A 27,707-nucleotide genomic window follows, 5' to 3' on the forward strand; every position below is an offset into this window, starting at 1 on the left:
ATCTGCTCTCTAAATATGTCTGAGCTGAAAGGGTTATCATGCTTTTATATTGGTCACAGAAGGAGACAATGGTCAAAGGCTGCAACTGAACCCTGACTGATAGACACACAACCAACACGCAAGTCACAAACCTCACACTCTCTGTCCTTCCTTGAAACTTAAAAAAAAAATGAGGGGGGGGGGGGAATTAAGAAAATGTGAAATGGCATAAATACATATATACATAGCCAAAATTTCTGTTATTCTTGCATTTAAGAATTAAAAAGCCACCTGAGATTACTTGCAGCTGAAAAACGTAATAATGCAAAAAAAACGATTTAAGATTAACTCGTGAAAGTCATGACCAAGCCTCCTCCATCTTTTGTAGCACAGTACAGTACAGCGTTCTTCTCTTTGCTTGCTTCATTTTTGCACCTCTAAATACTGAAGCGACATGTCAAAAAGCATCTCGCCTCCATCTGTCAGAAAGAAAAGTTTTTTACGGCTTTTGAAATGATTACAGAGACCGTTGTGGTTTTTAACCAACAGGGCGTCAAATCAATGCTGGGTACAATGAAATCTCAAGACTATCAAGGCTGCAGCACTGTGCAGTACCAGAAAGCACGGTGTGAGGTGCGGGGGTCACGGGTCTTCCAGCAGTATCATGACCTAAAACACACAGCTAAAAGTACTAAAGAATGTGAAGAACAAACATTGGACTGTCCTGAAAAGACCTCATCTAAATCCTATTAAACTTCTATGGAAGGAACTGAAATGGAGTCTGAAGAGGAGAAGACGTCCTTTAAATCTGAGCGCTAGAACAGTTTGCTTACAAGTAATGGGGACAAAATGCCTGTTGATAGATCCAAGAGCTGCAGAACCCATGTAATTGCAGTGATTACCTTAAAGCAACACTAAGGAACTTTCAGTTTACGTTGATTATGGCGGTGCCATATGGACAAAAGCAGTATTGTTATGTCTGAAGGAAGACCGCATTTCCTATGAGGACAAGCGCATTGCGACGTATTTTTAGCTCACGCCCGTGAGTGAAATCCGAGCCAATGTTGATCATTGACTGTTCTTTCATCCGGGGTAGCTTTTGACCTACGCCATAAAAGCAGTAAGCACGTGTAGTTTTTTTGAGTGGCAGTGTTTCTACCATCCTTCTCAAAGTTGCTTAGTGCCAGTAAAAATGATACAGACCCCCTCAGGCCATGGAAAAGGTACTAGTTTTAGGTTGATGTTTTATCAGAAGAGTTATGAAAATATTTAACGGTTGAAAAGTTCCTTAGTGCTACTTTAATCTGTATAATTTTGGTTTAAATTGGGGTTTTCAACAGTTGTACAGCGTCCTTGAGGGTCTTGAAAGGCGCTTCCAAATATAATGAATTATAATTACAATAATAATAATAATGATTATTATTATTATACATGTCATTATGGAGTGAGGCATTTATTATTCACAAAAATAAATGAAAACACCCTATATAGCCTGGACATAATTTTAATTCCTTGTATTAAAATGAATACATGAATAAATAACAACAGTAATAAGTGAGTTACTTTTTTAAGCAAGTAATGAGTAACTATAACCAATTAGTTTTTTTAAAGTAACATACCCAACACTGCCCATAAGTCATAGTTTCCGTCTCTTAAAGAAATTCTGAATATAAACAAGTAGGCTATTGTCTACTGAATGAAAAAGTATTTCCATTTTTTTTAAGGAAAAAAAAGACATACGACAAAAGACAAAAGAGAAAAAGTATTTCTAGTGTTTTCCAATACACAATATCCATCAATTTTAAAACCCTAAACCCTAATTGATTAGTTGATTCTCTGTAGCCAACCTTATTCATTAGTCTAATCACTTTTTTTCTGTAATTTAATAATTGGGTCTATATTTGTTCTATATACATTTCCCTAGTCGTCCGCACAATATTAAACTGATTGAAGTGAGAGTATGTCAAATTTAGCGCCATCAAGTGGTGAACTAATAATTCATTCATTTAAAAAAACACTATTGATCTCAATAATATGCAAAAAAATATATTCTGTCACATCAACGTACATTTAAAAAATATATATAACTGTAGATCTAGTAATGGCTAATTATAATACATAGGTCACGCCGTCATTTATTAGTCTGCTATTCACCCCCTCCCAAGTTTCCCTCGTCATTCGCCATTCGTCAGCAAAACAGGGGTCTGTCGGCGACGGACATTACGTCACTACCAACAGACTGTCCACCTCTGGTTAAAAGGAACATAGTTAAAAGGAACATAGTGGTAAGCATGCCCTTGTTCCTGCTTTTAACTCACTCAAACCCAAAAAACGTATTCATACGTTTTTAATAATTTGTCCTGCACGCCCAAAAACATATTTATAAGTTTTTCTTTGTTTGTTTGTTTTTTTATGCTAGAGCATACAGAACGCTTTGATGCAGCGTCTGACCTGAAGAGGTTGTTTAAAGCAATGGTAGATATTACAAAAAAAGGGATAGCAGGTGGCAGCAGAGTAAAAAAGCAAAAAGCTCTTTCCCTCACTGCTTTAAACTGATTTGTGAAGAATGATGAAACTTAGCTATATCCTAATGCTAACTGCTGCAAAACGGAAACAGATACAAATATACTTTTTTTTCCTGATGAAAAGAGAGACTCTAATCTTTCTTTAAGGTAGGCTACGTGTTTTTATGGCAATAGAACACAATATTCTGTGGGCCTTGCGATATCAGTCAAAATCCAGTAAAACAGCCAGGAGCGATGGGGGTTGCTTCAGTGAAAATGTCTGGGAGTCAATGAGTTAAGGAATCATGGAAAATCATTGTATTCCGTCTTTATTTACGTTTTACACAAGGTCTCCACTTCATTGGATCGGGGTTCGCGTATTGTATTATCCAATGAGCAACTACTGTATGTATGTGTGCGTCTTGTTTTGTGAGTTGGCGGCGGCTGTCTGTGGTAGTTGTGAGAATCGTCCATGATGCGTGTTTCTCTTCAAGGGAATGGCTGTAATGCATGTAGCTCTCCATGCATGTTAACTAATTTAAGGTGAGTGTGTGTGTATGTGTAATGAGGGGGTTCAGAGTGAGCTGTGATTATTCTCACCTCCTGCCGTGTGCATCTTCTGGCCCTATGGGCCCCAGGGAAGGCGCCCTGCTTTTAGCCTGTGGGAACGCACATTCTGCCCCCTTATCGCATTGTTGCAGCCTCCCTCTTTTCTTCTTCTTCTTCTTTTTTTTTTTTTTAACTAATTGAATTCTTGACTCCTGAGCCACAGGGACGGCTTGGGAGAGAGCAATGAGAAAGACATGAATTTCAGGCTTTTTCTTGAGGTTGAGTGGGGCAGAGCAGTGGGGGTGAAATTGGAGTGTGTGAGGTTGGGTGGCGTTGGTTGTGGTGGGGGGCACTCATACAAGGCAGACTCGGGCTGGCTGGGTGGCTGCTGTGGCGTCAGCCTGTACTTTGATACTAAATGTCAAAGGTCATCCCCCCTGTTGTTGGTGAGAAAGTGGCGAATAGCTGACGGTTTATCCAACAATCATTTTCTTCTTTTAAAATGTTCAAAAGCGCTTTTGGCCCCTGGAAGATCTTTGTAGTTGTGCTTGAGGAATTCGAGACAAAACAATTCTATCCCCCTCCCTGTTTTCACCTCCCTTCAGGGTAGCTTCTCCCTTCACTGGCTCCTGCCCAGGCCCCCTTTTTTCCTACACTAATGGTCAGTGTTGCATGCATCCCACACCAAACCCACACGCACGGACTCAAAATCAGGGCAGCGCCTAGTTTGGCAAGAATGTGGCACAGAATAATGTGCCGACATAATTGGATTTCAGCTACTCAACATGAGAGATCATCAAAGCCAAACTATCAAATAATGGCTCTCCTGGTATGAGTCGCAAATAAAATCTGCATGTACAGTATTCCCTCAATTTTGGCTGGCGATACGTTCCAAGCATGCAATAAGTGAATTTCCGCAAAGTAGAGGTTGACTTTTTTTTTGGGGGGGAGGGTTGATTTTTTTTAACCTCTATCAAGCCATTATGAACCTCCCACACAGCTCCCACCGTTTCTAAACACTTGTTACACTTAATAAATTAAACTTTTAGGATACAAAATTACCAAATTGCTTATGAAGTTTTTCTTTTTTAATCTTAAAATGGCTTACCTTAACCTGAAACCGGGTTAGAAAGGTCACCAATTGGGCACAAATGAAAATCCGCTATACGGTGAATCCGCAATAACTGATATGCAAAGTAGCGAGGGACCACTGTACATTATTATATTTGCCTCCAAATTATGGGCCACCTGTGCCCTGAAGAAGCTTTGACATAATGAAAGTTATCAAATCAGCGTCCCTTTTAACTGCGATTGTGGTATTATACGCTGAAGCAATGGAGCAGTGCTGTCTCAGAAACAGTTGGGAGTTGCTCCAAAACCATCAAAGAAGAAAAGAGCCACAAATAAAGACCAGTGGAAGAAGAATCGCAAATGCTCTATTTTTTTCCTCCAATAATTAAAATGTTATTTATTTGTTTGCTCATTCATATAATTCATGAAATATAGTTGATGACAAGCTGTTGTGATGTAGCTTCTTTTTTTTTTTTTTAAAGCATACACGAAAAGTCCGATGTTTTTGTTTTTATCGTGTTTCAGACTGTCGATTTAAAAAATTTAAAAATAACCACCAACCGTGTAAGCAAACACTTTAGAGCCTTCTCTATAATAATAATACGTGGAAAAGGGATTCTGAACGGTAGATGATTCACTCTCTTTCCACATGCATCAAGGAAAAGATGGGGGCGACAATCATGCACCTGCCTTTGCAATTCAACTTGGCTACAATAAAGCCTCACTGACAAAGCCTGTATACATATATACATCGGAAAACAAGAAACGTGAGAATTAAGGAGGTGGGAGGAATCTTGTGCATGCATGCAAGTTTGAGTGGTTAAATGTCGTCTGCAGATTAGCACACACACCCTTGGGCGCTATGCCTCATAAATAAAATGGATTTTTTTCCCCCAGTCATTCTGGATGATTACGATTTTAATAGATATTAAACGAAGTAATAAACCCAACAAACATGTATTGAAAGGTTTCATTTATTTTGTGCTGTGCAAAATGTTCAGACAACAATAATGTAAACTGATTTTAAATCAATTTGAACATAAACAACATTCATATCTTGTGCAAAAAATAGCTATTCATAGCTTGTGCATAACTTGCTTAAATGCCACAAATAAGTACCGGTAGTTAGAAATGCACATTGTAAACCACCCATACATCATTCTGCCACTTGTGCAAATTTACAACTCACAAAAACGTTTGGATATACTGTAACAGAACTTAAAAGTATAATATGTTATTAAACATTATAATACACACGCTAAAATGAATGTTTCCTCGAATCAATACATATTAATAGAGTATTTCATATTTAACTACGCACTGAAAATCTGAAAATCGTCCCAGTGGCCAAACTGGATATGGCGTAGTACAGCCATGTTGTTACCTGCTGGCTATACGCGTGCATGTGTTTTTTCTCCTCCTGATTCGTCTCATTTTAAAATTTATTTGCATTATGCCGTCTCATTGCGTTGCCGGATTTTGTTCAAACCGACGGGAGGATGGCGTGAACCTGTTTTGGTTCCCCAGACATGTGTTTTTACATTCTACCATCGAAAGCCATTCAGAAAAGAGGTAAGGTAACAATTAAAATACGTTAACACACAGACATGTAGACTACTTATAGCCGGTAACTATGGAGGACCAAAACTGCCAACATTTAAAAATAAATAAGTGAATAAACAAATAAATAAATGACTAAAAGTGAAAATAAAAACGGATATTAAAAAATATAATTCAAAATTTAAAACAAAATAAATAAATATAGATGTAAATAAAAACAACAAAATATATATCCATAAATAAAGAAATAAAAGTAAATTAAATACAAAAGTGAAAAACGAGATTCAAAAAATAAAACAAACCCAAGACACCCTCATTTGAATAACATTTCGTCTTAACAGAGTGTGTGCAACATGAAATAATTAAATGTGAGAGCAGAGCGTTTTTATTGATTGATTGATATTTAATCTTATTTATATATTTATTTTTGTATTTATTTCAACATTTATTTTTATATTTATTTTTAGAATCTTGTTTTTTATCTTTTGTATTTATTTTTACTTTTATAGACTGTTTATATTTCCATTTATATCTTCTTCTTTTTTTTATTATATTTATTATATTTGTTTTTATTTTCACTTAAAGTCATTTATTTATTTATTTATACATTTATTTATTTTTTAATTTTGGCCGTTTTGGACCAAAACGATCTCATTTTTACAAGGCTGTTTCATTGCGTTTTTACCAAAGCAATCATATTATTTGTACTTGAGGTACTCTTTCTTAAAAATGCATTTAAGGTGATATTGTCTCATGTCCTTTTCACTTTAAGAACAACAGATTTTAATAATCCAGAAGAAGACAAGAGTGTATTATTTAAATGCACCTAAATTTCACAATTTTGACGAATTAATCAAATTAATTAAATATATGACCCAGCCCTAAACTAATGCAGAAAATGTCTAATCCTATCTATCAGTTATGTTATTTGTTTGTTTGCAAAATGGAGTGCTGAGTTTTAATTTCGATTTTTGAGATCTGTTAATCTGAGTTCATATACTTGCTTTGTTTGCTACAATCTGTAAAGGTTAATAATCCACAGTTTAATAAATACGAAGTTTGTAATGAATCAATGAATACTTGTGTTTATTAATCATGATTTTAATAGCAACATAAATAAGATAACTATGTTTTCCATAATCGCCCAACCTTACCGAAAAATACTTTTTTTTTCATGATGTACAGCAATGTGGGATCAAGTATCCTCAACTTTCTCTGTGCCAACATGTAAGAAGTTAAAGTTACCCAGGTTAGTCAGTGAGAGGAATCGGTATGGGGTGAGGGTATTATGAGGGGTTTGTGGGAGGCTGGGGCAGGTTGAGGGTAACCTTGGGCCTGGTCTGCTATTTCAACCATCAAATTGGAGGATTAATGATGTGGTTAATCCAATTGGCCTGTTCCCCTCAGATCTCTGAGAACTAGTCCAAGGTCTTAACCAGACAGTCAAGGTTAGCACGTATTAGGGTTGCGCATCACAAAAATATCTTCACGATAATGGCGCATGAAATATGCGTATTGCAAAGACATGTAATAAATTAATATGGAATTGTATGCTTTTATCTGAGCGACCAATTAGATGCAACCTTAAATGCCGTTAGATGCCTTAAATTGACATTACTAACACTAAACAACGACAACAATAACATTAATAATAATAATAAGTATGGTCCAGCCAGATGCTCAAACGCTGACCCACTTCAAGAGTCAGTCCTTTTCCCCCCCAATACAATCAATCACCAGATTTCACTGCTTACAATATTGTAAAAACCCTGCAGAGATCAAATGAACAATCTTACTAAAATGTGCTGTCGTTGTGCGTGAATTTGTGAAAATTTCTCTTCGTGACATGCCAATATACCTACAGTATGTAATTGAGGGCCCGTTATACCCTTAAAATGCATCAGTATAAAAAAAAACAAGTGTTACCAATGAACTGGCAGAATGTGAGTGTAACAATACAGATTGAGTCCCGCCTCTGTCCACATTGTGACAATACAATTGCAGAAATAATGACGCTACTCATCTCTCCTTCTATGTCCAGGAAGTGCCTCCCAAAGATTACGGCTAATGTATTATACACTTGGAACAACTTGAATAAATTGAACGGCAAGTTCCAGAAATTGGACAGAAATTGCTAACGTCGAGTGTGATTGATACCACACTTTCGATTCACCACAAAGATGTGAGCAAACGCCACACCCGAGGCCCCGGCTTTCCGCTATTGTTTTTCCACAGAGCCACTTTACAGCCTCAACTTTCCTACCTCGGAAAGCAGAAAATGTGTAGGTCAAACTCAACCCCCACGTTCCTTGATCAGTCCTTTTCAAAGAGGAAGGCAACACTGGAAAAAGCTGGCTTTGGATGTCATTGAGGAGGGTGTAAAAAAAGATCCTGTGTCAGTAATTTGATTGTGCATGTAAACCGAACCAGGTCCCGTTTATTTTCTTTGTTTAATCAATTGGTGATTATGCACTCTCATTGGTGTCAGTGTTTCCTCTACATTTATTTAAGAGCGGTGGCCGCCACTCCTTCAAATTTCTTCTTCTTTTTTTTTTTTAAATTCCATCCAGAAATTGTTTGTGCGTAGAGACAGTCAGCAAAACTAGTAAAGCAGCAACTTTTATTTTTATTTTTTTAATCTAAATGCAGTAATACACTGACATTTGTGCCTTGGTCGCTTTGATTTTGAAGTTGTTCCCGGCAACGTGTCATAGCATGGCGTCCGTCGGTTTTTGAGAATATTAAGACTTTTAGGTGCACCTTATGGTCCTGAAAATACGATAAATTAAAACTAAAAGTACAAATAGACTCATTAATGAATGAGATCGCGGAATTGATCAAGATGAACTGTTTGGATTTACAATCCACGGTATCCGGAACGATGACGACATGTTATGACGTGCGTCATTCTGTTCACTTTTGTGCTGAATGGTCACATTGGTATATTTTGACTTTTTTGTTGATGCTGTGTCCATTTATATCAATCATTTGTTAAGTGACGTTAGTGGCGAAGAACTCGGAGTTATTCGAAGCAGGTTTCCGAGACGACTAAAATTGGCTTAAAACAACACGTTGGCTAAATGCACTTGTAGTAAAATTGCTTATTTTCATACACTTTAATTAATTAATTTTTGTATTACTGAAAAAATGAAACTAGAGACCTCAAGGAGGCCATTTATGGAGAAATCTCAAAATCAACATTTTTGTCCAAACGATCTATTTTTGTCACTTATCTAAAATAAATCTTTTGCCGGAGCGGGTCACATATATTTAATAATTGTGCTTTAATAAATTTCTTAAAAACACAAGTGGATAGATAATCTAAATGAGAAATATGTATCTAATATGTCAGATTTTTTTTGAGACAATATTAGCAGTAAACAAGTTTGTTTCACTTTTATCAGAGAATAAACGACAAGCCTTTTTGATATCCCCAAATGAATTATCCATGAATTTAAAATATAAAAAAATATTACTCGATACGACTCAGCAGCACAGAATTACTCAAATTATTTAAAATGTCCTTGGCATGTAACGATGCCAGCAAATCAAGGGACCGTAATATAAAAAAACAGTATTATAACTTTTTTAAGGGGGATTGGGGGCTCGGGTGTTATACACAGGATTTTACAAGTTAAAAAGTCGTTCACAATACAGGAGCCAAGCAGGTGTGTGTAAATCCTTGAACCCATTGCTCAGGTCTTGCCACTGGCTTGGCGTCCCCCCATAGAATAAACTTCGATAAACTTCAAAACCGCTATGCTTGAGTATAAGTCCATCTCTGACATGAGCTTTCTTGGGCTCTGAGAGTCCAAGGGAGTGGTCTCCTCAGTTTTATGGTGCTACAAATTGGGACCGTCTTCCAAAAGATGTGAGACCTCAGTCCTGACAATGTTTAAAAATAGGCCGGAAACAGTTCTACTCAGCTGTGCATGACAATTAAAAGTATTTTACCTGCTGACTTTTATATTAATAAATGAATGATTATTTTCATGTTTTATGGAATGATTTTATTTGCCTTCTTGTAACTTTGGGAATTGGACATTATGTAGCAATTGTGCTCTACAAATAAACTTGCCCTGCCTGATCTGATGTGTTTACCTCATTGGAACAATAGTATGGCAAACGTGGCAAATTATACCCGTCACTTCACTCAAACTTTAATTGTGAATGTTCGGCAAATTCTTACCTTAGTGCAGGACTAATTGCAACAGACCAGACTCTGTCATACAGGGGAATTACGTCTCTGGGGAAACTGGAGTCCAATGTCCAGATCTAAAGAAGGAATTCAAGTCACATCCTCATTAAAAATAATGTATGGTCCATAACCAGAAATATTTTTTTTACAGCATGAACTAGTAAAACAGTCATTATAATTGCTGCTATCTCACTTATAATGTGCAATAAAAATGGAAAATGAATTGTGACCTTGGTTGTTTGGTCTCTCGATCCACTGACGATCAGTTCATTTTTGGAGTCAATGCAGTTGACTTCCTGATTATGACCTAATAACATCACTGGGCTGTTACTTCTTCTACCGTGCACCAGAATCTTGCCATCGCTAAAAAACAGATCAAAAGGAGTTATTACGAGGGCAAATTGTTAGTCTGGGATGATGGAGGGCAGATGAAAAATGGAACAGATAGAATTTCAATTACAATACAGCTAAACTGTTTAGTCAACGAAGACAGTCTTGGCTGAACTTAATTATTTATTAATTGACACCTTGTTTGCAGAGGTAACAGAGAGATAAAGACTCAAAAAAAAGTCAACGCTACCTTCCACCACTGATCAGGTGAGAGTCAGTAAGAACAAATCTGCAGACGTCTGCCTTGTGGCCAGAGTAGATTTTTACAGGCTTATGCTGTATCTTCTTGCAGTCCTGGCGCAGAGGGTAGACTTTAATTTCTGCAGCTTGAGACAAAAATAGTGCGTTCCCATCCAGCTGTAACCATGGCAACAATCTACAGGCATATTTAAATGGAAAAAATTAGTAAGATAACATTGTGTCGTATTTGAGAAATTGTAGGCATTAACTGGTGATGATGATCAACAATGGGGGGGGGGGGGGGTGTATGGTGCATGATATCCCACTGGGTGTCAGGTTTTAATGGACACTGCCAGGAAGGCATTAATTGAAACTAATTCGTCGTTGGGGGGGTCCTGGAGGAAGGGGAGGGGGATGCTGACGGATCAGGGCTCCACAATAACATTGCACTGGTATCACTGGTGCTACCAACTTTTTCAGTTTGTCACACCACACAGGATTTGGTCGCATCCTTTTTTTTGTTGGGGGGGGGGGGGGGGGGGGGTTGGTGCAGTTAGTTGTCTCGATTTGCATACTGTAGTTTCACATGAGATTGACAGTGACTAAAGATATGATATTTGCAAAATATTTGACTAAGAACTGTTTGTAACCTTTTTGGACTATTTGACCCATGACCCCCCCCCCCCCCCGCTTCCTGTTTTAATATCCAAAAGAATCAGTGTTATGGGCAAACGAGGGACTGTTTGGTGATCTCCTTAACAAAATATGAATGATCTGTAACATTTGTCAGCTCTGAACTAATAGCGTAATGTGTGAACCCGTGCATTGGCTCGTTAATGCGATTTGAAACACGTTGTTGTAACTCAACACTTCTGTTACAATATTTGTTAGTGTTTTGTTTGCTAGTAAAATATGTATATGCAGTGATCTACTAAAATGTAAATACTTGTTGCCAGCCCTTTCACTTGCTATCCTTCTATCTTCATGAGCACGTACGCGATAAAAGGCCAAGTTTGGTTTACACCCTTGTCTCTTAGTACAAGCTACAGCACAGCAAGATATGACCATTTTAGAAGATAATTGATTATAAAATTATACAATGACGTGTGATCTTTATGACCTGGTCCTCAGTATTATTAAAAATGACAGCGAATTGAACACACAGTATAAGCGCAATATTCTTATTTTAAATGTATAACATCTACAGTACATTAGATCACATAAAAAATTAAAAAAACAACTGCCACATACTTACTTTGTTTTCCATTTCAAAGGAGTAGTCCTTTTACAGACACCATCACACCAGTTTTGAGCAATCTTCACTCGGTCCTTAAGCAGGATGTGAGGATATCTGCAGTAGAAGTGACAGCGGAAGATTATTATCGTCATAACACAATATTATCATCATTGCTGAGTGTTAGGGTAGTATTGCTTGAAAAAAAAAACCCATCTATCCAAAGGTAAGTATGTACATAAAGTTAAATGGTATACTAATAATAATAAAAAGCACTACAATTCTTCGGTCTCCATTAAGGAATCCTCAACACAATTTATGCCCCAAAATACATATTTAAGACAGATTTTACAGGTATCTGGCTATAATTTAGTAAACGTTGATATAATTTTTTGGGGAATTTTGAAAAAAACTAAATTGTATTCTTACACGTAAGGTTTGTCAAACATACTCATAAAACTTGGAGGGTTTTATAGCTCCAATCATGTTAAGAAACACTTGTTTAGGGACTTGATGGTGGTTTTGAATATCATTTGGAGTGTTTCAGAAAAGTTCCAGGACTTGTGTCACAAAATATTTAATTTAAAAGCCAAATACAAGACTTTTCCCCTTCACTATGGGCCGGATGATCAACCAGCATGTCTACAAAGTGATCCTACTTCATTCAGGGAGTGGTAAGATTCTTCGAGTTGTGGCAAAACAGCTCGTTGCTGCCTTCCCAAGACAATGCACCTGCTCACAATGCCCTGAGCATCCGACAGTTACCGGGCTGGGAAGAACACTGCCATGCTGCATCAACCGCCCTCCTCACCCAACCTGGGTTGCTGTGACCACCCCACCCCCCTCTTTAACAATTTATGGATGGGGGTCCTGTGACAACAGAGAAGACTAGGCACCTTAGGTAACAACCCCTGCGTGCCAATAGTAGTTGCACATTATTTGTTTCCCATTGGGCCATTATCAAAACGGGTATTGTATATTATTGACGGTATAATCAATGTTTTTTTTTTTTACCAAAACATACATTCAGAGTCTGCACTTCTTTCTTTTCTTTATTTTGAATCTGCACGTCCTAAGTACAGCGAGCGAATCCTGTGGTAGTGTAGCCGAACCCATTCATCCAACCCATCACTGAATTACGGGTTGCAAGCTTGTGCTAATGTTTACTAAAATAGACACCGCACGCCCCACGTGACTTATCTTACATGTCTGTCCAATATCGAGTTATTCCGGTGTTTAACAACCCTTTGGCAATCTTCTTCCACACCACATCGCGGCTTACGATGTGGCAAATTGCTTTAGAAACCTGAGAGAGACGACTCAGTGTTTTACAGTCCAAATAAGACAGTATGTTATACAAAACGTCCTCTGGTAGCTGAAACAGCAACATGCTACAAGCTTTAAAAGCACTGCTGTTTTCTCCTCGTACACCGACGGAGTACAGAGAACTGTGCGGTGTGACGTTCGAGACAGAACGGGTTGTTTTAAAAAAAAAAAAAAGCCAGATGAAAATAACACTATACGACCAGTCGTTGATCAACGCAGAAGAGAACAGCAGTAGCCCATGGAGTTCATACCCCACGGTGTTTTGATAGCTACGGCGTGACGTATCGTACGTGATGACGTATGGTGCAGCGAGAACTGTGAAGCTGTGTGTGTGTGTGTGTGTGTGGGGGGGGGGGGGGGGTGTACGTTTTTGTTTTTGATAAGAGTTAGTTATATTTACTTTCTATATCTGCTGCTAAAAATAAGGAAGCTGTCAAAACGCTGAAACTGTGTTATCATTTTAATGTTTTCAATGTTTCTTAGTTAAGAAACCTGCCTTTTTTTATTATTATATTTTTATTGTATTTATCTTTGTTCTTGCTAAGTCGCTTTGACAGCGTGACCCTTGTAAGGAATAAGCGGTTCAGAGAAAGGATGGCTGAATAAAGAATTGTTAAAAACAAAAATAGAACAAAATGAAATAAAATAAAAAAATAAATGAAAGTATTTGTGTTGCACACCACACAAAGAATTAGCTACCACACACCAATTGCAAGGAGAAGCTTTTGGAGTGACATTTGTAAATGTATTGCTGAAAAGATTGATTGAAATTTTCAACTGTTTTGGAAAGATGTACTGTTCGTATGACTTTAAAAGAAATAAGTTAAAGCCCAAGGAGATTTATATTACTAATCTTATCATTCTTATGGCTACATTTTACATCCATAAATGTACATAGGAAAACTAATTTCATAGCTTTCCATTGTGATATCAGGCAGTACATCGAGTCCATTAAGTTTTCTCGTAACCAAAAGGCTATCAAGACATACAATTTATGTAAACTGTAACACTGTCTGTTACGTATATTTAAAATAAATAAATCATGGATCACATTGCTCATACAGGTTGAAAACGAGCAAAAATAGTTGTTAAAAATAATAATTGTGGTTTCAATTTACTTCATAAACACATGCATTCAAATCTTAACATTCAGCTTTTCAGCAGTCCCGCGCAATTTCTGCAGATATCGCACTTTGTCTAGTTTTATTTTGTTGTTGGGTTCATTCCAGTTGATCAATGTTCTCAACACCGACCTGGATGCATTGCGACATGATAGATTGATTTTGAATGTGGTTGGATGATGCCATTCTGACACTTGAATGCATTGCACCTGCACGTGACACCAATAAACAAATTATTGACAAATTGCCACACTCAAACTAGTGCAGATGTATACCTTGGTTGGGTGCCAGAGAGGCCAGCCAACCATCACACCGCTTGGAGGAGTTATTGAACCGAAATGCCACCAACTCATAGCTTTCAAAAACTCACCAACAAACTCGTAACTTGAAAAATATTGTAATATTGCTTGGACAGCAACCTATTTCACATATCTGACTAAACTACTGTCAAGAGTAATTTCTCTATCAGTCCCTCGTGAACCTTCTTTACCTCTCTTTCAAAAATATTCCATACTACCATTTCATAAGCTAAATTACTTATGCACAAGTATGTCTACAAAAAGCAAGATCTCCCTGTTATTTTTCACAGTTTATTTGCCTTTTCATCTGATTTTTACAAGTATTTTTTACTAGCGATGGTTGTAATTTTCATTTGCCTTTATGCCGAACATCTCACTACCAGAACAATATTGCATTCAGAGGTCCTAAATTTTGGATACGTCGTTGAAAAATGTATCCTCTTATACTGTTTTTTTTTTTTTTAAACATATTGAAGCTGCATTTACTCTTATCCTGATTATATATTTTTTACATTTCCCTTTTTGTCTATTTAAAATGAAATAATGTATGCACCTCTTATTTTCTGTTCTTTCTTTTCTTAATTTAATTTATTTTGTTATTTTATTTTGTTATTTTATTTTGATAGATTTTATTGTCTATCTAGATTATTTTTTTTGCCTGTTTTGTTTTGTTTTTATTTCTTCATTTTTCCTTTCGGACGAATCATTGTGACACTTTCAACATACAGTTTACAACATGAAATTAATTACACTCGAAAAGAAGAAAAGGCTGACGGGATGAAGCCGAAGCTTACCGAAGTTTAAATATAATATGACCCTTTTGCGTATGAGTGAAATCTTGTATCGGCCATTTCAGCTTCATTCATTCCTTTAGCACCTTGCACTGTGCTAATTGAATTGAATTGAAAAAAAAAACTATTGAAAATTTTTAATCTTGCAGTGTAAATTTTTTTTGTTTTATACTTCTGTGTTTGTTTAAATAAGCATTTAAAATAACACTTTAGATGAAAAATCCGCTCACTCAAAATGATGCTTCTGTTTAACCCATCCTGAAGACTGCTCATTGAAATAGTTTTTTTGCACTCGGCAGCGTCATTGATTTCAAAAGCTAAAATATTTATATTGCAAAAATGCAGTTGAATGCAAACGTTGGGGGAGCTTGTAAATTATTGAAAACGAATTAAAATGACATTTTCACTACATCTGCCATGATCTAAGTGTTCACCAGTGGGACATATATGCTACTGTGTGCAGAAATATATTCCGTTTAAGTATGTACATGTTGCAGACATTGTAAAGTTGAATGAAATTAGAAACCAGCCAAGTGCAGCCATCAGGGCCGGTGAGCCACAAAACCGCAAAGGTTGTGTCACGGTCAAATGACTACCAAAAGTTGATTGACCTTCTGACATTTTGTGAGGCGCCTAACCGTTTAGCATCAGTAGCATCAATTTGTGCTCATTCACATCACGAGGGTCCTTAGACCTTCTGTTACAATTGACATCCCGGCAAGTCTTTGATCATCTGAACACAACTGCACATAATTGAAATATGCAGATCGTTTGTCTTGCCTTCCCTTTTCTTTCTTTTCTTTTCTTTTCTTTAAAAAAAAAAAAGGGTTACGTTGCATTGAGCATTGCGCTCAAAAAGCCCATTTCCCAAGCACTGGGCCATCGGAAAAAATCATTTATGGTTGGCTTTCCAGCTGAACTGTCATGGCTAAAAGGAAATGAAGGGGTTGGGAAGGGGGCTATAGGGAGTGAAGGGGGACCTTTGGGGACTGGGGCGCGGGGGGTGGGGGGTATGTCTTTCCTTTGATCTTTTTAGGGCAACGAGAGGGGGAGTTGGTTCTGAGCTGGCAAACACATTTAGCCAGTAATTGTTCAGATCAGACTGACAATCAGTCTTAGAAATGCATGGACAAACAAAAGTTTACAGCTCCAATTGGAAAAGTCAACAGGTCTCACATAGGGCTCATACATAAACAATGAAACTGTTGAGATGGATCTCTACTTTGATCAGTTGTTTGCGTTTCAATTATCCAGGCTGGACGAACTGGTGGCTTTTGTTAACCTTACGTATATAATGGGCTGGCCTGTCATTTTCAATATAGAACTATCCTGTGCATCTGTACAATGCACAACATTTTGTTGACACGTTTTGCTTTTAATATTTTCTTCAGCATCACGAACTCCATGGCTACGACACACATTTTTACACAGATTTGCCAACACACGCATACACACAAAATTAAAGTCGACTCGAGATAAAAAATATTTTAATTGTTGTTAAAGGTCAAAATGCCTCTTCAGTCTATCTCTAGCTATCATTTTGTTTTACTTCTATTGCCTGATCATATCATCGCTCAGGAAGATAAATGATTTATGGATGCCCTCATTCCTTATTTAATGATGAGTTAATTTGCCTAAAGTTCATCTAACCGACAAAATTACAATAAGTAATTACACTCCCTGAGGGTTGCTGGATTTAAGACTTAGAAGAAACTCAACATATAATCACATCAATGCTCATGCATAAAAATATATAGTGATGCCTGTGATTTGCTCTCAACATAATATGTGATTTTAACAATTTATTTTATTGTCGTATACTGTGCAGGATCCAAATTTTAAAATATTTTTATTATTTTACAAAATGACTTCTTTAAAAAAGTGGGTAACCCCCCACCACCCCACCCCAACAAGATTAGATTGAATCAGTTCACATGAGAAATTCAAAATGTCTGCATACTGCATTGAAGCTCAACATTTTCTTTACCACTTGGGGGCAGTGGTAACAAATAGTGTAGTCATCAACTTAAGTACCTATTCCACATAAACTTGTCGTCTTTTTTCTTCTTTTCCTTTCGGCTTGTCCTGTTAGGGGTCGCCACAGATGGCCATCTTTTTCCATTGCAATTTCACATAAAGTTGTCAGGTTGAAAAATAGAAAGTTGACCCGTTCAGCCCCTCCCAGTTCATCATCATACATTAAGAGTGCATTATTTATATCTCCACCTGCCGTCAAATGTGCGGGCTAAATAGAAAAATTCAATGAATACAATTAATCTTACTCTCAAAAATATTGGTTAAGGAGCTTTTCAATGAAAACCTTAATGACCACCTCACACCCAGTCTGCGTCACAGACTGTCAACAGAAGTTGTTTGCACCCTGGGAAAATCATCATCTTGCGGACTGTTTCCGAGCCCGTGCAACAAGTTGTTAGAGGTTGTAAGTGCTTTTTGATTGGAGCAGCTCTGTGTTAGCTTGTGGCATTTGAAGCTGCTTAGTGAGGCAGGGTCACGTTCCCTGTTCACCCCTGCTATTCTACGGCCTCCACAGGGGGGTCGTGGCAGGGGTTAAATTGCTCCCTAAGCAAATGAAAAAGCTAGCTTTGTTTGTTTATTCTTAGGGATGGTAGTGGTGCTCAATAAAATGGATGAAAGTGATCTTACCCCCGTTTTTTGCACCGGAATTGCTCCACATTTGCATGGCAGCATGGCAACACAAAGGTGTGATTTTTCCCACAAGCTGGTTCTATAGAGAGGCTAGACCAGTACCCTAATTTAATCAATTTACAGTCTGCTGGCTTTCCAGTGCATGCAAATTTGAGAGTCAGTGCAATAAACATGCTGTACTGTCATTCATATTTCTTTCATTACAAATAAAGTGCTTATTGCTGTCAGGTTACATGACTAAGTTATCCCAAGAGACAAGTTTCAAGTGTTCCTGTGTCTGGCAGCTTCAACTCAGAAAAGAAAAGAAAATGCTGTGTTAATCCAATGAGGAAGGATTTAAGCAGATTAATGTCAAGTATTGTCAAGACCATTTTATTCAAGGCTCTGTGTTAGACAGGCTTTTGTAGATCAAGAATCACCAAAGAACTGGTTCATTGCTCCATTTCATTATAGAAGTACGCAAGCATTCAAATGTTTGGGCTCTCCGCAACAGTGGTAACCTCATTTATACATTTGCGTGATTGTTAAAAATGTGAAATATTTTCGCAACTCAAACAAATAGTATGTCAACTAGTGTCTCGGAATGAATTGATTGAGGTGTTCGACCTCAAGAGATTTCCACTACAATGGACTGGCCTGGTTTGTAACTGCCGTCAAATACGACTCTGGACTAAAATGGACAATTGGGATTTGGTGATGGAATGATTCTAATCCGCTTCCTAAGAACCGTCAAGGTATCCTTGACCTTATGGAGGACCAAAACTAAAAATTAATAAATAAATGAAAGTGAAAATAAAAACGGATTAAAAAATATATATAATTAAAAAAACAAATACAAAAGATAAATATAAATATAAATAAGTAAACCATTCAATAAATGTTTGCGTATGATATTCAGAATATTTTTTCATGTCAAACTTTTGTGGTTATTTTTGTCCATTTTAAATTATGCAAGCAATTAACTGATTAGATGAGCGTGTGCAGTGGATTTTTTTTTTTAAGGTGTCCTTATAACATTGAATCTCGAAAGATTTTGCGCCTAACAGGTGCTCTTTAACTTTGCCGGGCAAAAAAATTTAGATTTAGAAAAAGCCTTTTCAATGAAAGGATCTTTGTGCAGTTTGTCACTTTTTTTACTCGCAACTGCCACCTCTGGCCAAAAGCGTAACTGCAGCATCTGTGTCAGGCTCGTTCATGGTGCGCGTGCGAGTGCGTGCACGATCTTAAGTGCACGCCACATGTCCGCTACTCCGCGCATGACATCACATTCCACCACTCCACCCCTCCCCAAAGAAAATGTGGAGTGTGCAGGTCCGCACCGTCTACTATAAAGGGAAGTTAAAAGCTGATAGGTGCAGTCAGAGTAAAAGAGTCAGGGCTCTTCATACTCATTTGGGCATTGGTAGAGCATGCATGATGTAGAAAAAGCTTTAATATTACTTTTTTAAACGGGACCCAATGCACCTTTAAGCGATTAATCGTGATTCATCAAAATTCCAAGATGTGATTCATCTAATTAAAAAATGTGTTGAATTTACCTGACGTTAGATTTAATCTACCAATCATCATTATGTTGAATTTACTCAACTGTAATTTGTTTAACACTATTTTGTTCCATTTACTAAAACACACTCTGGTGGTAGTAGACGAGAGGGTAGCCTACCTCCGCCTTCGGGTGGTGGGGACGGGTCCTGACCGTTGTTGGCGAGATAGGGTGAGAAGCTCGGTCATCCGGGAGGGACTCAGCGTCGAGCCGCTGCTCCTCCACGTTGAGAGGAGCCCACTGAGGTGGCTCGGGTATCTGGTTCGGATGCCTCCTGGATGTCTCCCTGGATTGGTGTTCTGGGCATGTCCCACCGACGGGAGGCCCCGGGGACGACCCAGGACACGCTGGAGAGACTATATGTCTTTTATTCTCCTTATTGATCTTCCATCAATCTCACCATGAAAGGAGCTCAATCATGACCAATATGATGCTCTAAGCGGCCACGGCAGCTGCTCCCTCCTGCCAAAAACAAAAACTAATACTAAAATTAAACTAAAACTAAGCATTTTTAAATAATAACTAAAACTGATCAAAACTAACAGAGCCGCCCTTAAAACTAGTTAATAATAACTAAATAAATAAAATGAAAAAACTCATAACGAAATAAAAACTAACTATAATGAAAATTCCAAAACTATACTAACAAAAATGACTTTTTTATTTAATTAAAAAATATATATATTTACAGTTGACACCCGCAATTTGTGAGTCATAGGAACCAGGCTGGTCCGTGAATAGAGAAAATTTGCATGTAACTGACACCCACTGAAATACATTGTGGGGGGGGGGGGGGGGGGACAACATTATGTGTATTATATACTAGAGTGTAGTACATTAATTGTTGTTGTTGTTTTTTTTGCCAAATATCGGCATCGGCTTTGAAAAATCCATATCGGTCAGGCCCTTTACTGTCTATATTGAAAATAGACCAATGGTCCTCCCCCTCTAAATTGTGGGCTTATGCTGCCGTCAGACCGAATGCAAACTGTAGTATTCTCGCAATGCAATTACATATAGTCAACGCAGCTCAGATATGTAGCTCGATAGTGAATATAAGCTGGGCAGCCCGACTGACAGTTTGTCGCTACGCGAGTGGTGGCGAGCGCGTTTGGCTAATCTTCTTCTTTCGTTTCTTCTTAGTTTCTTTCTTTAACCTCTTCGTTGAATGACTGACACAGAGACAGTCAATCAAAAATCATCTTTGTGCACCAGGAGCTGTAGCACAGTCATCTTATAATGCTGAGCTGAAGGTAGACTGGATGGCAAGCAACAAACTTTCAATCAAGCAAATAACCCTGCGGGAGCTATTTGCTCTCCTGCTGGCAAACAAACACAAACACACTATCCAACAGAGAGAAATTAACTATCCACAGACCAACAATACAGTCATATCAACACAAATGAATTATTTTACTGTGGATTGGGTGTATAGCAATCATTTTAAAACATAGTTAATGTTGATGGAAACCGACGAAATGTCAATACAGTATCGGATTCACCTTCTAACATAATACCAACCCTGTCGCATTCTTTTTCACCCATCCTGCATTCACACATACTTCTTCTCTACATGCTGTGATTAGTCAATCAAGTAAACTTCGAGGCAACAGATTAAAGAATAACACTGGCGATACAGAATGTTTCAGAACCTGGCGTAAGCTAAAGCCTATAAACAAACATGGCTGGATCATTCTGACAACAGCAAAGCGCCCTGACACTGACATGCTGCTATCTACTGAAAAGGAAGGAGGGGGTGATCTTCATGACTTCAAATGACCTTGTTATCCTTGTTCAGATCAGACTAAGAATACCCTCCTTGTTAGCTTTCCCTGGTCAGGTTTCATCTGGGGTGATACAAAAGACAAGAGTATTTCCTCTCTGCTCAGTGAAAAGGTGTTGGTGCAAGACGAATGTTCGAGAAAATCAGTAAGAAAATAAGTAAAACATTCAACTACAATTTTTTGTGTGTGCCGCATTACACGAAAAAATAACAAATAGAATAAAATAAAAAATATAAATAAATAAATAATAATAATAATAATTCTTATTATTTGTAGTATTATTTTTTAATGATATTTAATATTTGTTTTATTAATTGATATTATTATTATTACTATCATTATTATTTGTAATATTAATAATAATTATAATTATAATTATTATTATTACCATTATTATTAATAGAGAACTTCCTTACAACTTTTTTTTCACACCCACACCAGAAAAGAAGCAAGTGCAGTAGTGCATAGAGCCACATCCCATGGGAAAACCCACAAAGCAACCAATTAGACCAGTGATTCTCAACTAGATGGGCGGAGCCCAAAATGGGGTCAATTCTGGGTAGGTCACAGGCTGCGTTGAACAATTACCTTAAATATTTAATGTGCAATGCTGTCTATATTTTATATATCTATATCTATATCTATATCTATATCTATATCTATCTATATATATATATATATATATATATATATATATATATATATATAAATACATATTTGTATATATATGCATGAATGGTTTACCTGTAATTGAAAATTTTATCAATGATGTTAGTCTCTGCGTTTGGATTAAGGTGCATACAAAAAAAGATCCAAGTAGTACCAAACAAGAATTTATTATCAGTATTTCATTACACCTTTAAATAAATATTTCATCCTTAAAATTATTTTACACGTCAAATAAAATATATATTTCATATGTATAAAAACAAACATACAAAGAGACAAAGCACAAGCCGGTTTGAGGTGTAATGAGTATGTCTAGGGTAGCTTTACAACTTTACGTCTTTTGTACACAACAACTCCACAGTCCTGTGATAATCAAATATAGCTGCCTTTGTTCCACCAGATTCTACAAAAGATTCCGGTATGTGTATTGTGTTACGAAAATATATTCCCGTCATGACAAGGAAAGAAAGGAAAGGAGCCGATCTGCCAATGTCAACCACATAAACATGGTCATCGGTTACTGAACTCCTCACCATAGAAAAAATGTGATTCTGGCAGTGCGATCAATCTGTTCAAGTTTCCTTGAGCAGCAAGCTAGAGTATACAAAAAAAAAAAGACCCCAATAGTATAACAAATAGATTTTTTTTTTTTTACTCTACTAACTTGTCAACAAAAAGTCAATGAGTTGTGTGCATCTACAAAAATAACTGATTTTGTAATTTACAGTCAAGAATTAAAAATCTGATGTAGAAAAATAGAGTTCTCATTTTTGTACGACGCCGTATTAGGACCACGTGTAAATATATTTTTTTAGAGGGCGGGGGTAATATTCGGAGAAAAAACTCGCAAATTTGCCACTTTAGAAATCTGCCACTTTTGAAAGTGGCAAATTTGCCACTTTATAAAGTGGCAAATTTGCGAGTTTTTTCTCAGAATATTGCCCTCGCCTTCTAAAAAATTTTTTTTTTTATAAGTCTCTCTAACACGCCGTCGTATTTTTGTCTATTTACAGCCCTCAAAATAATAACACATCAACTACGCTTTAAGGTTAAGCGGAGCAGAAGCGAGCACTGAATCTACCGCTGATAAATCTACCAGTCCGTCTGTTTCTCGCCTTTTTTTCCACTTCCTTTCTTCAGCGCTCTGATGAGTGCTGCGTACGTTTAGTCCTTTGGTTGAAGGGGTAGTGAATGAAGTCAAATGGTCGGTGGTGGCTGGGAAGCGCAGGCTGCTGACCCCTAGGCAGTCTCTTCATAAAATGGACCTCACGCTGGTGCTGGCGTGTCCGCGATCCTTTTCGTGGTCGTCCTCGACGGGTGAAGGCCATATACCATCCCTCATACCGGGCATTCCTCAGCGCGGTGTAATTGTTCTCCAAGACAATCTCGGTGAAGATGCAGTCACGGCCTTGTCCGTTTTTCTGCAAAACCACAATCACAGTCATGCATTTGATTTTTGTTCACACTTAGAAATGAAAAATATGAACTGCCTGTCCCCTACATGCACACTCCCAGACACATGCTAACTCACTGAGACCCCCCTTCCCCCCCCCTTGTTCTGTAAATACAGCATATGTTACAGACATTACAAAATGTGTGTGTGGGGGGGGGGGGGGGTGCTTTTTGTGCAGAGATTTCAACTGATGATTCACTACAACTTGTACAAAAGTTTAGTGAATCACTCCTAATTGGTTGATAAAAGGAACTAACATCAATAATGATGATTTATATTCATATAGGCCTAATGTATAACACAACCAGCTGGACAAGAAGCGGTAGCGCGCTGACTCCCCGATTTGCACACACACACAAAAAAAAAGTACCAATAGGTACGACATGGATCTTATGAACAGGTAGATGCAAAATACTCTTTCTGCTGTGTCTTTTTTTTTTTTTTTTTTTTTGCACACAAACGCTCATGGGGTTGGGACATGCTGTAATTGAGCTATGGGCAGATGGTAAACGAGGCAGGGTGCTAGATGGGTGGGAAGAGAGGGCAGTGTGTTTATGTGTGTGCTGTGAAGGGAGGGGAAACGAAAGGGGGGGGAATGAGTCTTACAATCTTACCGCTATGCAGATCATCTATTTACAGTTTTTGATGGTATCATGACCTCTCTTTCCAATATTAATACTTTAAATGCGTTCATTGACTGTGTTGTATTCAGATTTCTCTTATTATCTTGCACCTTTTGATTTTACCATCATATGTATCTTGCCAAATGTCAACATAGAACTTAACAACATTGGACACGCGTTATTAATGTCGATGAATCCGACTCAGCTCACGCGACCTTTGACCCAAGATACAACAGTGCAGCTTCTCACCTTGCCAATGAGCTTCCCTCTCTTGTTCATGCAAATGTAGAGGCCAGTCTCTGCTCCCTTGATACGCACACGGCTTCCAAATGTGTCTGTCTCCACAATGAGTTTGGCTGGCGGAGGGAAAAAAAACAACCACATTGCCATTAGCAAACAAACGTAGGCCTGTTGACACATGATAATGAGACAGTATTAGTGACGAGTTTTAATTATATTTTCATCCGCCTCGTCTGACCTGCATGATTGACCTAACAAGATAACATTATGTGTGTGTACTTGGAGATCAGTTTCCATCTTTTCCCTCTCGGTCCACACACACACATAACACAAGAACCTGTGGAACCATGGATTTATGTATCCTGAAATTCTTTCAAAAATGATATAACCAGGTGTCTTTTGCGTCTTTGAAAGTTAAGGAGGCGTCCCCATCAAAAATTTATTTTCAAATAAATCTGCAGCGGCCTCTTACTTGAAGCTTCGCATTCATCTCTATATAGCCCCACAAATACTGTAATGCAAAAGAATTATGGGCTTTCCCTCGTCTGGATTGCTTTTCTGCAAGAAGAAAAAAAAAGGCCTGGATTTATGATGCGGAGTGAATTTGCAGAGAAATTGTTATTTTAGCATTTTCGACACACATGTTTTTTTTAGAAAAAGATTGCGTCATAATAACGATTTAAAAAATTGGAATAAATCCATATTGTCTTGAAAACACTGTACTTCCATTCTGCGACGAATACCGAAGGGGACTGAGATTAGAGCATGACTTGTACAGCACAGTTGAACTGAATAAAAATCTATTATGAAGACACCCACACACCCCCGCCACCCCCGCCCCCAACTACTGCCCTCTCATGCATTTCCTTTTGCCTATACAGTATCATTTCCCTAATCCGATTAGTTTGTGCAGGCCACACACCACATGACTTTCTCTTACACTAGTAAAATAAATAAATAAATAAATACATTTAAATGGAGAGGGGTACAATTGTTGTAAGAGGCAGTCACCCCCCACCCCCCCCCCCCCCCAACCCCAAAACAACAAAATACAGCAAACACTGTGAAATTCCGCTTAAAGCAATTTAATTTCAAAAGATTTTTTAAGTGGAACTATGCAGGAAATTTTTGGGAAGTTGATGTAAGACTTTAATGGTTCTTTCAGACCAACGGAATCTGTGGAGGATGACAGTATTTGAGCTCTATGCCTTTCAAAACCACCCCAGTCCAAATGGTGCACAATGTGACTACTTAAATTAGTCACTTGTTGTTTAATTACTTGTGGGGGAAAAAAATCCAGTTGAATGAATAATAGATGGCAGATAATTGTGAACATCTCGATGGTGTTTACTTGCAGATTGCAATGATAAATTCCAAATGCATAGATCATTTAAGACGGAAAGTGCAACATTTGTAAATAAAAATAAAAATAAAAATAATTATTTGCGGCCCTTTTTTTTAAAGACTTTAAATAAAGATATAAAAGAATGAAGAATATCATTATAGAGAAGACTGATAGACAAGGACAATATATATGAGTTAATTTTATTATTATTATTATTATTATTATTTATCTTATTGAAAATAATTCTAATCTAATTCTAAATTCGCCAACATCATTTTTAGAGGACATGGGGATGCATAAAGACAGACGTGTGCCTACCGTGCACATCTCCATCATCAGCCATGGCGTTGATCTTCTTGTTGGGCAGGACCTGCACATGCTTGCCGCTGGTCCGACTGTACAGCTGGTAGATCCGGATCAACCTGCGGCTCACGCGGTCTGTCACTTTGCTCTGCTCGCTTACATGCTGCGTGAAATTAGGCGGGGACTGATTGGTTACCTGTCAGAAATTAGATGTCATCACAATCAGTACTAGCCTGCGTGTAACTTTTTTTTTTTTTTTAATCGCCTACTTGTTAAATGAATGTAATGTTAACTTGTAGAAAATATAGCTGAGAGATATATTATCTTTTTTTTTTTATGTGTGTGTTTTTTGTTCGTTTTTTTTTTTTTTACTGTGCTTCATTAAAACGACACGCTTCACCCCCAAACCAAAAGCGGTTGTGTGAAACACTTTCAATAAACATCTAATGCTTATTATTTAATCGCCTATACTTCAGCTATTTCTTTCCACCTGTCACGGCCGTGATGGAATTGGGGGCAAAATTGTTGTGAGAGGAAGTAAAACCCCACGACATTTTTTCACAAGACTCGTATAAGCACGTCGATCCATGACGATCTGTGCCATGCAGGGTCCGTTATATTATATGTTCAACAGACCCGACGGGTCGCCCAATCTGCCGCGGGGGGCCATATATAGTTTCATTTCACATAATGCACAATCCTGGCAGCACTTCACATAACGATGTATTTTTAAAATGAAGACATAAACGAATATTGTTAATAGGCAAAAAAAATTAAATAATAATAATCTTACCTGAGCGTAGGTGAAGAATGCGATTATGTGTATAAACCTGAAAAGCGGGGGAAGGGGGTGGTATTACAAATCAGATTTAATCAAGTTTGAAACATTGAAGCTGGGGAAAAAAAAGAAAAGAGCGGCGGATACTCACACGTAGCTAGATTTCGATGCGGGTCGCATATTGGACGGAGGGGAAGACGTTCTTGTGCGGAAATAGATCGATCGAGCTCCAGGTGATTTGATAGAAATCCACGCAAGTCAGCGGTCCTGGCGGGGCTCACGGACCCACAGCAGACTTGGTTTGCTTTTGCACCATATCAATGTCAAACGGACATCGTCCGCTGCGCTCCTCCACTCAGCACAACATACAGTTAAAGTTGATGAATGACTTCGAGTGTTTGAAAAGAATGTTGGCAAAAGTCTCAAGTGCACTTGCGGAAGCCGATCTGTGCGTTGAATTGTTTAAAAAGGCACTGCATATTTCATTTGTTCGTTTCTCCCTCTCTTTCTTTCTTTCTTTTTTTTTTTTTTTTAAGCCCGAAAGTCATAGAAATTCATCCGTATTGTCATTTCCCCCCCCCTTCATGCAATCTCCGCGGTCATCCCCGAGGTCCAGGTGTGAGTGATCCTGCGCCGGCCGGTTTGGTCACTGGTTTCGGAGGTGTTGGAGAACCACTCATCCACTTGTCTGTGGTATAGAACTGCACACAGAACGCTCCTTCTTCGCACCCTCTGCTCCCATCCCACACCGCTGTCAAGCGTCTCACTTGGCGCACTCTCGGTTAAAATGTCAGGCTGATCTGCAAAGAACAAGCCCCTTTTTTTTTCTTTTTTTTTTGCAGAACAAAAGCGGACACCCCCCCCCACGCCCTCCTCGCCAACACCCCCTACCCCCCCTTTGATTTGAAACATCTCTTCACCTGAGAGAAGTACCCAAGTCTTGAGAAGGAGGACTGCAGGGTTTTGGGTGTCACGGAGTACCGATGCCAAACCCGAAACACCATCACTGTCTCCATCCTCACAATAAACTCTTATAAGGCCATCCCCGATTTATAAGCAATGCGCCCTTGCACACCCTCCATCGCTCCTTCCGGGTTCTG

At 38.0% G+C, this 27,707-nt stretch overlaps 2 protein-coding genes across 4 annotated transcripts in view; both read right to left on the reverse strand.

Moving 5' to 3' along the window:
* The window catches only part of fbxw4 (F-box and WD repeat domain containing 4), a 34,925-nt gene extending 21,675 nt beyond the window's left edge, over window positions 1-13,250 (reverse strand). For both annotated transcript variants that reach the window (XM_086093585.1, XM_086093584.1), the window contains exons 1-5: window positions 12,871-13,250; window positions 11,687-11,782; window positions 10,442-10,627; window positions 10,092-10,224; window positions 9,853-9,938 (exon numbers count right to left, since the gene is read on the reverse strand). In XM_086093585.1, the coding sequence (XP_085949711.1) occupies window positions 9,853-9,938; window positions 10,092-10,224; window positions 10,442-10,627; window positions 11,687-11,782; window positions 12,871-13,055 (686 nt within the window). In that variant the 5' untranslated portion in view covers window positions 13,056-13,250. The remainder of the gene's footprint in view (window positions 1-9,852; window positions 9,939-10,091; window positions 10,225-10,441; window positions 10,628-11,686; window positions 11,783-12,870) is intronic.
* Window positions 13,251-22,858: 9,608 nt separating this feature from the next.
* fgf8a (fibroblast growth factor 8a) lies at window positions 22,859-27,373 on the reverse strand. 2 transcript variants are annotated; one of them, XM_086092977.1, is made up of 5 exons: window positions 26,759-27,373; window positions 26,623-26,659; window positions 25,845-25,992; window positions 24,191-24,297; window positions 22,859-23,286 (listed from the first exon to the last, which is right to left on the reverse strand). In XM_086092977.1, the coding sequence occupies exons 1-5, from the start codon at window positions 26,785-26,787 to the stop codon at window positions 23,002-23,004; spliced, it is 606 nt and encodes a 201-aa protein (XP_085949103.1). In that variant the 5' UTR covers window positions 26,788-27,373; the 3' UTR covers window positions 22,859-23,001. The 2 variants fall into 2 exon arrangements, with proteins under 2 accessions (XP_085949103.1, XP_085949101.1); XM_086092975.1 differs by having other exon boundaries at window positions 25,845-26,025.
* Between the last annotated feature and the right edge of the window lie 334 nt (window positions 27,374-27,707).

This window comes from Leptonotus elevatus, chromosome 13, assembly GCF_054856555.1.
Source record: "Leptonotus elevatus isolate MCC_2025b chromosome 13, RoL_Lele_1.0, whole genome shotgun sequence".
Classification (NCBI taxonomy): domain Eukaryota; kingdom Metazoa; phylum Chordata; class Actinopteri; order Syngnathiformes; family Syngnathidae; genus Leptonotus; species Leptonotus elevatus.

Excerpts from the sequence above, each read along its gene's own strand:
- fgf8a (XM_086092975.1), bottom strand. The coding sequence starts at position 26,787 with ATGCGACCCGCATCGAAATCTAGCTACGT. Across the intron at positions 26,660-26,758 it reads GCATCGAAATCTAGCTACGT|GTTTATACACATAATCGCAT; the intron begins GTGAGTATCCGC and ends CCCGCTTTTCAG. Across the intron at positions 26,026-26,622 it reads CATTCTTCACCTACGCTCAG|GTAACCAATCAGTCCCCGCC; the intron begins GTAAGATTATTA and ends AATTTCTGACAG.